The 14832-nt window shown below is 39.5% G+C and overlaps 1 protein-coding gene across 2 annotated transcripts in view; it reads left to right on the top strand.

Moving 5' to 3' along the window:
* Positions 1–1796: 1796 nt before the first annotated feature.
* DNAJC27 (DnaJ heat shock protein family (Hsp40) member C27) overlaps positions 1797–14832 on the top strand; it is a 51871-nt gene continuing 38835 nt past the window's right edge. For both annotated transcript variants that reach the window (XM_072633878.1, XM_072633879.1), the window contains exons 1-2: positions 1797–2669; positions 11594–11676. In XM_072633878.1, the coding sequence (XP_072489979.1) occupies positions 2583–2669; positions 11594–11676 (170 nt within the window). In that variant the 5' untranslated portion in view covers positions 1797–2582. The remainder of the gene's footprint in view (positions 2670–11593; positions 11677–14832) is intronic.

Here is a 14832-nt window from a genome sequence, read left to right as displayed (position 1 = left end):
GGCAAGACAAGAACCGAGATGACTGGTGATGGCCCAGGATGCAGTGGAAGACCTTAGTGTCTTCAATGTCTGACCAAGCTTTAAGCACTCCACAGAGCCTGCTTACAAATCATTCTCATTCCAATGGTGGGAAGTCTTTATCTGCTTGGGGCAGACATTCCCCTCCTTCATTGATGAGTTTGAGGCCTGTCAGTTACTCTGAACCTAGTTCAGCCCATTTGCCAACAGTTTTACTGGGATGTGGCTGCTGTGTATGTTACAGCTTCTTAGAGCTACAGGTGGTAGGTGGCCAGCCAAGGTAGATGAGCAGCCCTGAAAAAGGCTTACTAAGTCATCAAACTAGAGGTGCTACTCTTATGAAGGGATTAAGATAACCTAAGAGAAGGAAAAAGTTTCTTTGATTACTTTGATTGATGGAAATTTGGGTGGTTTTGATTAGCTAGAAAGGAGAATCCTTCAAGGGAGTAGCCAAAGAGGGATTAAAGGGTTTTAGTAAAATTATTTTCAAGGATGTACCAAAAATTAAGTGACTATTGTCACTTGTCCAAGATGCAGCTTTGCCATAATTATGATGTCCATGGCCTTGGTAAATCACTTCATCCCCTTGAATTTCAATTTTCTCATCTGTTAAATAGAGACGACTTTTGTGTTACCTCTGTCACAGGATCAAATGAACAAAGAACTATACAGTTTAAATGTTATATTATTATCAGCAGATAACTGTGACTTTTACATATAATAATCACTTGAAGTCCAAGCATAAAGTGATGAAGGCCTTACACCAGGGTGGTGGCAGCATCAGAGAACTGGTTCATGGTATGAAGTATTGACCAGAACCTAATTTCTGACAAATGGCTATCTAGTTTCCAGAACTTTTAGTCAAATTGTGAATCTTTCCCCCATTACCTGAGGTCTTTGGGTTTATTAAACACTATGCTAGTCTTTTTTTTTGCTTCTATGTTGTGTGTTAACTAATTCCAAACTGCTTTTTAATGACTACTACTATGTAGTAGTTTGAGATCTGGTACTGATAGATGCCCTTCCTTTCCATTTTTCCCCCCATATTGTGAATCTTTTATTATTTTTCTAGTTTCATAAAATAGTTCTTTGGGAGTTTGATTGGTATAGCACTGAGAAAATTGCCTTAGATAGTAGTCATTTTTATTATATTGCATCAACTTAGTTATGAACAATTAAGGTCTCTCCAATTATTTAACCCTATTCCTGCAACATTTCAAAATTAGATTCATATAGTTCCTTTCCGGGTTATTTGTGAGGATTGAATTAGACATGTTAAGTCCTTTGCCAGTCGATAAAGAACCGCAAATCTTAACATGCAAAAGTAGTACCACTTATTATTAATTTGTACCTTGGGTCCACTGCTTTTTTAAAAAATTCTATTTTTTACGCTGCTTACGGAGTTCTGGACTGTCCAGTCCAGTGGAAATGAAATCCATGAAATATCAGCCCAGAATAGTTGGAGGGCACCTTCAGTTGCCCAGTGGAGGCTGGCGTAGTGGTGGGTTGGTGGTGAGTAGAATTCGGCCTCAGCCTGCCTAGCTCCTTCGGCCGCTAGGGGGCTCACTGAGTGGAGCACTAGGTAGTAAGCAGTCAGGACAAACTAGGGTTCAAATACAGCATCGGGCACTTGCTAGCGGTGTGACAGCGGGCAGGTCACCTAACCTCTGTTTGCCTTTGTCCACTGGAAAAGGGAATGGCAAATCACTCCAGCATCTTTACCAAGAAAACCCCCCGAATTGGGGTTAAGATAACAAGTACCTTGCTATTCTACGTTTTAAGGGCCGTGGGCTGGCTGTGACAAAACCTATTTTATTCAATTCAGCAGCTGGGCAAAAACATTTATTCAAGAGGGTCCCAAGTTCCGGGCACAGCTCGATACAAATACATGCCCTGGAAGGCCCTATGCTAAAGAGACTGACATCCTAATAAAAACAGCAATAAAAAGTGAGCTGTTAGAAGGAGTGGAAGGGCTCGGAAGGGCTCAGAGACAATGTCGTTCGCTACTAGGTTTAAATCGGGCGCATCTCGTCTAACCCTCCCATTTGGCCGAGGGAGGAGGCCCAGAGAGCCGAGCCGCAGCCGGCGCACGTCCCACGGCAGGCACCGGCGGCCTGAGCCTAGGCCGCGGGCTGAGGGGGCCCAGGGATCCCAATTTTCCTAATAATGATGGCCTACAAATAACAGCCTCCACAGGAAGCTGACAAAACGAAAATAAAAGCCCTCGCGAATCACTGAGGTCTTCCCAGCTGAACAGGACTACGTAAAGAATAACAATTTGTGGCCCTGAAGGGTTCAGGGTGACGACCCGCAGGGGGAGGGGAAGTGACGTCACGCTTTCCCTCGTCTCCTCGCGAGACTCGTCGCGAGCCCAAGGCTCCCGGCGCGCCTGCTGCTTGGCAGCCTGGCCCGCTATGGCGGGTCGTGTCACTGAGGCGGCGACGGTGACGGCGACGGCATCGGCGGCGGCTCCTCGATTGGGCGGCGGAGGCCCGAGAGACGGGCGAGCTTAGCGAAAGAGCAAAGACTACGTCCTCTTCGTTGGCCCCGCGGCCGTGAGGGTAATGGAGGCCGGCATGCCAAAGCGGAAGGAGCCGGGCAAGTCCCTGCGCATCAAAGTCATCTCCATGGGCAACGCAGAAGTGGGGAAAGTGAGTACCGCGCGCCGGGAGGGGCGGGGCGGGGCGCTGCGAGGGGCGGGGACTGGGCGGCAGAGCCGGAGCCCATTGGCTGCCGTGGCGGCCAGTCAACGACTTCAGGCCTATCCGCCCTTTTTCCCCGCCGCGGGTCAGCTGGGGAAGGCGGAAGAGGACCTTTTCTAGGTGCTTTTACTAATAGACTTCTGAGTACCACCTCTCGTCTTATGTAGAAAGGGAACTATCTCGGAGCGGGAGGGGCGACTGAGGCGGTCCGGTGAGATTTGGCACCTAGTCCGCTGACCGCTCTTTCTGCTGCCCCAAGCTGAGCAGCCCCTCAAGTACAGCCCCCGAGAAAGATGAAATCCTGCCCCGGCTTGGGATTGAATCTTAGGGTGTCGGGGAAGGAAGCGGTCTCCGAGCCTCATGCAGGCCAGCCGGCTGCTAAAGACGGTGTCCGACAAGTGGTCATCCGGCCTCTTCGTGAAGACGCCCAGTGATGGGGGACTCATTACCTCTAAAGGCAGACTGCTCCAATGTTGGATCTCTTTTATTGTTAGCAGGGTCTTCCTTCTCTAGCTTCCAGGCATACAATCTAATGAGTGAACATAGGAGCTTTCCAAATCTTAAAGCACTTTACAAATGCTGGCTATTATTGTTAGAATCTGGAAATTTGGGAGGGATCTTCGAGATCACCCAACCTGGTCCTGTTGGAAACAGTCTGGTTCAGACAGCAAGCACTGATTTATTTTTAATTCCTCTCTAGCCATGTTGTGAAAGAAGAGTCAGAATAAAAAGGAAAAATCAGGAGAAAAAAGCAAACAAAAAGAGTAGTATGCTTCCATCCGCATTCAGACTCCATCGTTATTTCTCTGGGTATGGATAGCATTTTCCATTGTGAATCTTTTGGAATTGTCTTAGATCATTGTCAGGAAGCATTTATTAAGTACCTATTTTCTGCCTGGACTGGTGGATTCAAAGAAAGACTGCCCTTGCCCTCAAGGAGTGTATATTCTTATGGAGGAGACAATATGTAAATAATTAGGCACATACAAGATATGTGCCGGATAGGTGGAAGGCAGTCTGAGAGAAGACCTCTTGCAGAAGGTGGAATTTCATCTAAATCTTGAAGGAAGCCAGGGAAAGCAAACCATGGAAGTAAAGTAGGAAGAGCCCAGGATAAGGAGTCAGGGAATCCTGATTAATCTCACTTTTATCATTTACTGACTGGACAACTTTAACTTCTCTGGGTCACAGTTTCCTCTTCTTCTAAAGGAAGAGCTTGACCAGGATTGCCTGTAAGATCTCCCTCCTAATGTAAGGATCATCCCTGACAAAAACCAAACAGTGAGAAGTGTTCCTTACCTGACAAAGGAAGTATTTTCATCTTGAAACAGTACATTCTGTTGAACCTAAATCACCTTCCCTGTACTTGCAATCAGTTGGAAGGGATTGGCCGTGGTCACACATGATAATAGTTAATCCTGGTCCCACCCTGGGGTCATCTGACTTCATATCCATTGACCTTTTTAGTACATATAAAAGTCAAAGTTACCTGCTGATAATAGTATAACACTTTAAACTCTGCATAGTTCTTTGTGGCTATTCTTTCATTTGATCCTGTGAGAGAGGTAACACAAAAATAATTTCTATTTAACAGATGAGGAAATTGAAATTCAGGGGGATAAAGTGACTTACCAAGGCCATGGACATCATAATTATAGCAAAGCTGCAGCTTTGGACATGGCTTATCTTTGAGGCAGCTGATGGCACAGAGTCCAGAATGGTGTCCCTGGAGGCAGGAAGACCAGTTCAAATTGAGCCTCAAACATTCACCAGTTGTGTGACCCTGGGCAACTCATTTAACCTCTGCCTGCCCCAGCTTCCCAACTGTAAATGGGGCAATAATAAAATCTAACTGTCAGGGTTGTCATGAAGGTAAAACAAGAAAACATATATAAAGTATTTTATAAACTTTCAAGCTATATATAAGTGCTTGCTATTATTGTGGTTATTCTACAAAGACTAAAATTAAATAGTTTCCCACTCTCAAAGATCTTGTATTTTGATGGGGAAGAAAACATGTATATCTAGTTAGCTACAAATACAAAGTATATACAAGATAGAGCGGAGGCGCTAGCAGCTGGGATGACCAGGCAAAGCCTCTTGCAGAATTGCATGAGCTGAGTCTTTAAAGAAACCAGGGGTTCTGTGAGGTAGAAGTGAGGAAAACATAGGTTTTAGGCATAGGGGACAGCTAATGCAAAGGCACAGAGATGGAGTGTCCAATATGAGGAACAATAAATAGGTCACTAAGGTGGAACCAAAAAATCTATGAAAGGTATTAATATATGTGAAAACTAGGAGGAGGCCAGGTTTTGAAGAACTTTGAATACCAAACACAGGAATTTATACTTGTTTCTAAAGGTAATGGGGGCCACTGGAGTTTAATATGGTGAGGGTGGTGGTGGCAGGGTCAGACTTGCACTTTAAAAAAATCATTTTGGTGGCTTCATGGAAGATAAATTGGAGTTGGGAAAGACTTGAGTCAGGGAGATCAATTAGGAAGCAATGTAACAGTCCAGCCTAGAGTTAATGAGAGCTTGAACTAAAGTAGTGGTCGAATGAGTGAGTGGAAAGGAGGCCATGGACATGAGTGATGTTGTGGAGATGGAAATGACAAGATTTGTCCACTGATTGGATATGTGAAGTGAATGAGGGTGCAAGTTGAGGATGACACTAAAATTGTGAACCTGAGTTATGGGGAGGATAACTGGAGAGCTCATAAGAGGGAGTGAGTTTGGGGAAAAGATGAGTTCTCAGGCTTCTTATGATCTTCTTCCTTTCCGCATTGTCTGTGCCTCAGGAACACTGGCCTTGCTGTTACTCGAACAGAACAATCCATCTATCAATTTGTTTCATTTTCCCTGACTGTTTCCCTTGCTTGGAATTCTCTCTCTTCCTCAGTCTCCTGGCTTCTCTGGCTTCCTTCAAGTCCCAACTAAATTCCCATCTTGTACAAAAAACCTTTCTAATTCCCCTTCATACTTGTGCTTTTCCCTTGTTGATTATCTCATATTTATCCTGTTCCTCCTATATAGCGGTTTGCATGTTATCTGCTCCATTGCACTGTGAACTTGGGAACAGGAACTGTTTTTGATTTTTGCCCTTTTTTTGTGTGCCTGCAGAACTTAGCTCAGTGGTACATAGTAGGCATTTAATAAATGCTTCTTGCTTTGACTTTTTCTCTTATTGTGTACCTCTCTAGTAGAACGTAACTTTCATGAAGGTAGAGAGGGTTTCATTTTTGTATTTGTGTTCCCAATCACCTGCCATTGTGCCTGGCCCAAGTGCTTGTTGATTGATTTGTTACTATGTCTTAGCAATTTTTCTTGTACATTTTTGATAAAATAAACCTTTTCCCTATTTATTTCCATGTTTCCTTAGGGATTGTAGTTGGCCTGGGAAAGGCCTCTGGAGGAAACAGAGCGAATCTTTGGTGGTGGGGGCAGGTGCATAATTTCCATCCAGCTGCACACAGAGTTGCCCTTGTCCAAATTTTCAGTTTAATGTACACATCTTATTTTTGTCCACCTTGTCACTTCACTTTGGCTGGCTCTTCTCTTCCCCCACCTCTTTCCTTAACACTTCAGACAGAATTATGCTAGGCCCACTGGGGACCTGACAAGCTATGTTTGGAATAGAGAAGGGAGGGGTGTTGTAAGAGAGGGGAGAAAAAGTGGGAAGAGAATGATGAAAGAAATCAGGCATGTCCTAAGGCAAAATTTTGAAATAGGTGATGGTTATCACTAGTACCTCTCCCTTCTTACCTCCCTTTCCTCTCAGGGACCCTCTTTCCCTTCGCTCAGGAGCTCAGAGTTCAACCACTCTCCAAATACCCCTTCTCACTTCCCTCAGCCTACTCTCATTCTTCCTTCTCCATCTGCCACCAATGCTTCATGAACCCCTTGATTCCATTTTGACTTACTCTACCACCTCACTCCATCAGGACTAATTTTCCCTCATTACATCTTAACCATAAAAACATGAAATCATAACATTTTACAGTTGAAAGGGACCTCAGAGGTCATCTAGTTCAGTCTATACCTGAAGCAGGATTCCTTTCTGCAGCATCCTTAACAGATCAAGCCTTTGAAGATTACAGATAGTGTCTATATAAAGAAATTTAGGGTTTGGATGGATTTCAAGCTCATTTTCAAGCAAATTAAATGTAACATAGCTTTGTGTCATCTACAAATTTGGTAAATATTCCATTTTTACCTTTATTTCAAGTCATTAAAGGAATTATTAGAAAAAAAGAGCCCTGTTGTACCCCACTCGAAACCTATCTCCAGTTTGGTATTGATCTGTTTTATTACTATTCCTTGAATCTGTTAACAGAATTAGTTCTAAATCTAACCATAATCTAACATCCATCATCCATCCCTCTTCTTGTCCACATGGTACTTGTGGACAGACTAACAAGTTGCTCCCTGAAATTAGTTATACTTTATCGTAGCATTTTCCTCATCTAAGGATGTGATAATCCTGTCAGAAAAGAGATGAGTTTAGTCTGTAATGACTTGTTCTTGACGGACACACATAAATTTCAAATGATCACCAGTTCTCTTTTCAAGTTCTTACAGATCTTCAGTAATTCGTTCTAAAAATTTTGGAGGCTTGAGAATCAAGATTAGCAGGCTATAATTTGAATAATTCATCTTTTTTTCCTTTTCAAAAATTAAGCCATTAGCCTCTTTTCAGTCCTACAGCCTTCTCTGCAGTTTTTCTACAATCACAGACATTGGCTCAGCAATTACATCTATAGATTGTTTTAGTGTTATTCAGGCATCATGACTTGAGGGTGTTAAAAGTGCTTTCTTACTTTCTCATCACCTTTCATGGGTTTCATTTCTTGGCAGTCATTTTTATTCTAGTTTTGAAAAATTGGCATTGATAATTTTTACAGTTCCAGCTAAAGCCTGGGGCTACATCTAGAGTTAGGGAGCAGGATATAAGAGATGATCTAATAAAAGATCCTGAAAAAAGAGCATTCAGGATGAGCAATAGGGGAACCAAGAGAGAACTGGGTCATAAAAACCCGTGAAGGAAAGAGTACTCAGTAGCAGAAGCTGGTCAAAATGCTACAAAAGAAGGATAAGGACTAAGAAACAGTCATCAGATTTGATAATTAGGAGGTCATTGATAACAGACAACCTCTTCTGACTTGCTCTGTTGCTCCTTGCAGCTATCCTAAACCAATTAAAGGAGGTTTTCTAGAGGCCAGTCTCAAATGTTTGTTTGTTTGTTTTTTGTTTGCCTCCTGTCCCTTAATGATTATAAAGTGAACACTGACCAGGATTAAAGAGACCTTGATCCTGTTCCCAGTTTTGTTAGGAACTGGCTGCATGACCATGGCAAATCACTGTACCGCTCTGGGCCTCAGTTAAATGATGGTCTTGAACCACATGATTTCTTTTCTTTTGTTTTTATGTGACCTACTTTCTCCCACTGTATCACTTCTCAATCCCTCCCAGAAAGTCCTCTGTTGTAATAAATAAGGAAAAAAGGAAATAAAAAAAGTTAAGTAGAACTAACCAGCATATTGAAAAAATCTGATATTATCTGTAGTGTTCTGCATGTGTGTGTATGTGGTCTCTCACCTCTGCAAAGGAGGGGAGATGTCCTCCTATAGTTCTTTGGGTCAAATCTTGGTGATTATAATTTTGAAATTAATTTTTTTCGTTTAACATCTGCCTTCCTTCCCACTCAAGCCCCCAAAAGAAGAAAAAGCCCCTGCAACAAACATGGATAATCAGGAAAATGTTCTCACACTGACCTTGTCCAAAATTGCATGTCTTTCTCTGTACATCTATCACCTTTCTATGAGGAAGTGTGTATATTCTAAATCATCAGCCCTCTCTAACTATCACTGATCATTGTATTGATCAGAATTCTTAAATCTTTCAAAATTGTTCATTTTTATGTTTTTGTTATAGTATAAATAATCTTGGTTTTGCTTTCTTCATTCTGCATCAGTTCAAAACGATCCCCTCCAGTCCCCCCCAGCAAGTTGTTGCTCTCCCCAGTTATGAGAGAGAGTAAGTTGTCCCCCTATTCCCCATTTCTTCCCCAGTATATCTTTCCTTCCCTTCATTCCCTCCCTTTTTTTTTTTCATTTGAGATCATCGGACCTTAACAAAAACCACTTTCAGGCCCATCATCTTATTTGATTCTGTGACCCTTGATGATATCACACACACGACATCACACACACACACACACACACACACACACACACACACGTTGGAATTCAACCACTTTATCCTTTTAAAGTGTTTTCTGAATGCTTACTTATTATTATTATTATTCCTTGCTTTGCCTTTTTATATTTCTCTTTACTCCTTATTTCTCTTTTCATTGTAGTTCATAATAGTAGTTCATAGTTTATAGTTTAGAATCAGTTCCAGTCTTTCCATTATGAATGATTGAAAGTCCTCTATTTTATAAAAAATCCATTCTTCCCTCCCCCCCAATAGGATTATAGTCAGATTTTCAGGATGTTATTCTTGGTTGTACCACCCCTCACCCCCAGATCTTATCTTCCACATTAAGTAAAACAGGCACTATATGTGAATACTAGCAAGCAAATTCAGTGAAAAATAAAGCTTTTTTGGTATCTTAGCTAAGCTACAGTCATTGCTGATTGTTACTGTTTCTGATTGTAGCACCTTTTTGGAAGTCACTGTGCTAAAATAAACAGTATAAGAATGAGGAGAAATAAAAACAAAATGTCTCTCAGAGTCTATGGGTCTCGCAGCCTAAACCATTGTGAGTATTTGCCTGTCCAAAGTAGAATAATCAGGAATATCATGGACTTTCATTCTTAGAGTTTTTTTCAGTCTTGTGTCACAGAGGTGTCTAGTTCTTGGGCCTCTGGTTAGGAGGAGAGGGAATGAAGGGTGGTGCATTCCAGAGAAGCCCCCTAGGGACAGTGGTTTATATGTAAAATTATATGTAATTACTCTGTAAATAAGTTATGCTTTGCTTCTCCTATTCCCCAGATTTGTCATAAGGCTAGCTTCTTCTCCCTTTCCCAGCCCTAGCTTTGTCAGTAAAAGCTTTTTTGAGTGTTGTCTTCATTTAAAAATAATGATAACAATACATTTATAGGATTTTTTTAAAAAAATTAATAATTAAACTCCTTTAACAGTAAAAAGCTTTTATTTATTTATTTGGAGTGAATAAATATGTTTAAAATGACAAATTCAACTCTAATAATAGCTTACATTTCTACAGCTCTAAGGTTACAAAATATTTATGCACATGTGTATAAAATATTTAATCCTCAAAACAATCTTGTGACATAGATAGTACTAGTATTATTTCCTTCATTTTAAGTATGGGAAAACTGTGACTTAGGTTTTTATGAATACCAAAAGATAGAATGTAAGAAGAAAAAAAATCTAATTGGAAGGCATAATGGAATGGACAGAAAGCTGAGGATAAGGAAGTTTGAGCTGGATAGGAATGAATCTGAGTAAAGGTTGGGGAAAGGGGTTTTCAGTTTAGTAGATGGGGACTGTGAATAGTTTAGATTAGGAATGCAGGATGTAGGAGTTTGCTAGCCATAGGACTGGAGAAATATCTGTTAATTTGAGTTATCAGTTGCTTGGAGCAGGACACAGGAGGGTTGATGGTGATGGTGACCTATATGGTCATTTGGTGATGGAGGCTACAAGTTCTGGACAGCATTCAACTATGAATTTATTGCAAACCAACACTTTCGAAACATCTCATATTTGAAAGAGACTAATAATTAGCTGACTGACTATAGAGCCAAGACTGCAAAGGAAAGAAAGTCCAGAACAGGTATGATGGACTGAGAGAACTAAGAAAGAAAGCTAGAGGAAAAGTTTGGATTTAGATGATGAACGCTATATTTAGCAGAAGTAAGGCTGAAGGAAAAACAACAAGAAATGGAGATTGTATTTAGGGAAATTTCTGAGGTCACTGAGGTGGAAAAGTTTCTGGTTATGGTGAAGTATAGATTTAAAGGTAGAAACCATTCTTCTGAATTTTCTAATGGCCCCATGAGGCAATATGTTAAGACTGTATGATCTGAACTCCCTGAATAGATGTGTTTTCACTGAATTAAGATTTAATGTTATAATTTAGCTTTTATAGAAGGCAGCTATAAGATATGCCCACTTAAACAGTATTTAGGTATATTTTGTAAAAACACAATTGAAGACATTCTGCATTCTGTTAGCCACTGTCTCCTATGTGATAATTTTTTCCTTGAGTTCAGTGGCAGGAAAAAGTTTCTCTCTTTAGGCAAATGTGATGATTCTTTTATCGAACAATAAGAACTGTGTAACTCATATTTCCTTTTCTACCTCAGTTGTCAGAAAATTAGATGTAATTTCATTGCTCAGCTGCTGTAATGAACTTATCTTATCTTCGGTGCCTGGTAAAAATAGATTTTTCTGACCCCTTGAATTGGTTTTGTTTTTAATTAATTGTAATTGATTTTTATATTACTGTGTTTAATTTAATAAACTTCATGTTGGGAAATAGAGTATTAAAATAAGTTTTTAAGTACTATAGGAACTTTGAATCATTTGTATGTAAAAGAGATATTCCTTTATCATCCCACTGCAAATCTTTATATTGTGGAAGTTTGTTTTTCAGACATTTACTCTCTTTTTCCTAGTTTTCTAGGGAAAAAATCTTTTCCGTATTATTCAAGAAAGCTCTTTTCAGTTTTTTTTGACATTCATCTTGTAAGCAATTTGTTTCTTGATTGTTTCAAGTATTTTTATTGTTGCTTTTTAAGATCAGCCTCTTTTCTAGACCATAATAATGAATTTTGGTTTTTATATTTTATGTATGTGCCTGTATATATTTATCACATGTTTGTATTTTATTATTTTTAGAGCTGTATTATAAAACGTTATTGTGAGAAGAGATTTGTGTCCAAATATCTAGCAACAATAGGAATTGACTATGGAGTTACAAAGTGAGTATATTATTTCTTTTAGATTATAAATTGCACAGGAAATCAGAATCCTTTTTACTTAATAGTATAGATTTTTTTCTTTATATTTAATAGTATAGATTTCACTCTTAAAGTAAAACTATTTTAATATAATTGAAGAAAATAGGAATAAAAGCTCATTCCAAATATATAGGGACTGTCTAAATTGACAGAATTTAAAAAAAATTTTAGTTTCTGTTAATGCAAACATTTCAATATTCAAAGAATGGAAAGAGAATTGCATGTAGGACTGTGAATTATTATTTTATTCTGTACAGTTTCTTTTCAAATTATATATTAAATCTAATACAATAGTAGCAAAAGTGCCTTGCTTGCCTGTAACTTTTTCTGAACTTGCTTCTTTCTGTTCACTGCTGTGTATTTTTAAATGTTTTATTAATGCTTTCTGTAGATTTTTTTCCTTGGTCAAATTATAGCTTCCCATCCACTACCCACTTAGTTCCCTTTGCCCCAAATTAAAAGTCCTTCCTTGTAACAAAAAATATACTGTAGTCAAGCAAAAGAGATCCAGATGGAACTTTTCAAGAAGCCACAGATATTTACACATGTAGGCTCTTCAGCAGGTATATCTTCAGAGCATTTTTGTTACTTCTGAACTGCCAAAATACCATGTGGAAAACTTTATAATTTGTTTCTTATTTGATGTTTAAACGTTTCCGATTTCATTGACCTGAGTGCTCCTTTCACAAATCCATATGGCAACCTCTTAGTAGATGGTCATGAGTTACTGTGGCCAAAAAGTATTGGTTACCTGATTTCTCACCTGTGAGTGATCAGCTTCTGTGAGTTCAGCTCCATTGGTCCTTAGACAGCAAACATACCTACTCTGTAAGTTGATCCACATTTTCCTTTCTTACTTGGTATGACCTGCTAGAGATTGACCTACCCTATAAAATCTTCATGAACCCAGGGTCATTTCCCCATCCCAGGGAGCAATCCAAAGAAGGTTTCAGTAGAGGTTAAAGAATTCTACCAGGAGAAATGTCCTTCCCCCTTATTTGTTTATAGTTGCTATAAACTATTTGTGACTCCTGTCTGATATCCTCCAGTAAAATAATTGTTCTTTGGGGTGGAGGCAACTGAGTGTAATGGAAATAACATCGGCTATAGAGTCAAGAGATGTGAAGCTACTTGAAAGGATGGATTGTTTCTTTTTTTGAGTTTGTATCCCCAGTGTCTAGAACAGTGCTTGGCATTTAGTAGGTGCTTTAGAAATGTTGTTTGGATGATTGAGAGATTATCTAGAATTATGAGGTCAGGCATTCACTTCACTTCTCTGGGCCTCATTTTTCTCACTGGGAAATGAGGAGGCTGAACTAGATGATTTTTTTTTAACTGAGTGCCTCTCAGGTGTGGAGAGATGAGATACAAAAGAACTGTAAAACATTATCCATTCCATCAGGAAACAGTAAGGTACAATGCCCAGCAAATAGGTAAATAAAAGAAAAGAAGTTGTAGACTCTGCCAGTAGTGCTATAGTAGGCCATTCATCTTTGGGTACATTGGCATCGGTAGTTTGGGAGGAGAGTATCTATGTTGTGCCACTGATGATGAGTTTAGAGATTGAGTACAGTAAGAGGGCCAGAAATTACTTTGATTTTATATTTATTTTGGAAGTACTTAACCTTTGATGCCTCAGTGAGTATCTGATCTTATTGATTTGGGTCTTTACCTCTCCTGAGTGCATTCCATCATACCTTGTCATCCTGTACAATTCTTATCTGTGTCATCCCAGAAGCCACAAGGTAATAGGAAAGGGAGAATCTCTCAAAGCCAGTGCCAGGGTAGTGTCACCCAAGAAATGGATGCAGGTAAAGATTTCAATGCTCTGTGTCCAGAGGCAGAAAAAGTGAAGGGCCCACTAAGAAAGCACGAGGACGAGGACTTTGGCAGTGGTCAGTGATTAATGGGATAGCAGCATTCAGACAAGGATATCCTTGACCCAGGGACTCTGGATCCCTAATACTATGTCTTGACATTCTAGAGAAGACCTTTAAGATCCAGCACTCTAAAATTCAAAGGTCTGGGGGGGCCTAACCTTGGGAGGGGGAGGACAGTACAGGAATCCAGGGGACCCAGGATTAGACCAAGTAGAGCTAACCCAGAAACCAGAAACCCAGAAACCTAGTAGGAGGTGAAACCTGGTCCTCAAACCAAGCCTCAATTCAGGAACTAAAACTAGAGTAAGTAAATTAAAGAAAGCATCTATCAATATAAAAAAAAATTATTGTAAATCTAAAGATCACCAAAAAGAGAGAGTAAGTCTGTAATAACTGCAAGGCAGAGAATGAAAAGGAAAAAATGGTCTTTCCTCAAGAATTATATCAATATATATCAGTTATATCAATATATCAATCAAATGAAACAAGAAATTTTTAAAGAATTAAAAATTCTGGAAGAAAGGAATTCTGGAAGGAGGATAAATAGCTTAGAAATGAAAGTAGTAAGCCTTACCCAAGAAATAAATTCCCTGAAAACTAGAATAGATCAAAAGGAAATCATTCTCTTTGAGATAGCAAAAAATTAGAACAAAATCAAAAGATTGAAAAAAGAAAGAAGGGGTGAGATACTTGATACCAAAAACAACTGACCTGAAAACCAGTCAAAAAAAGAGGTAATTTAAGAATCACTGGATTCCTTGAAAATCATTACCAGAAAAAAAAGGCTCAGCAATATGATTTCAGGAAATCGAAAAAAGAAAATCAAAAAAAGAAAACTGCCCAGTTCTGTTAGGACTAGAAGACAAAATGAAGATACATCTGTCACCTTCTGAAAGAAACCCAAAAGGAAAGGTCTCAGGAATGTCATTGCTAGGTGGTACAGGAAATTAAGTGCTGGGGCTGGATTGAGAAAGATCTGATTTCAAATCCAGCTTTAGGCACTTAATAGCTATGTGTTTCTGAGCAAGTCACCTAACCTCAGTTTCCTCAACTATAAAATAGAGATAGTTGTGAGGATCAAATGAGATAATATTGTGAAGTACTTTATAAATATTAAAGTGCTATATAAATGCTAGCTGTTATTAATCCAGAGTTCCCACATCAAAGCAAAAATAGAGTACAAGCATCCAGAAAGAAGCATTTTAAAGCCCCCAAATCCATAGTCAGTATCATAAAT

This window comes from Notamacropus eugenii, chromosome 1 (assembly GCF_028372415.1).
Source record: "Notamacropus eugenii isolate mMacEug1 chromosome 1, mMacEug1.pri_v2, whole genome shotgun sequence".
NCBI lineage: Eukaryota > Metazoa > Chordata > Mammalia > Diprotodontia > Macropodidae > Notamacropus > Notamacropus eugenii.
Note: the sequence above shows the minus strand (reverse complement) of the source record. Positions and strands in the feature narration are given on the sequence as shown.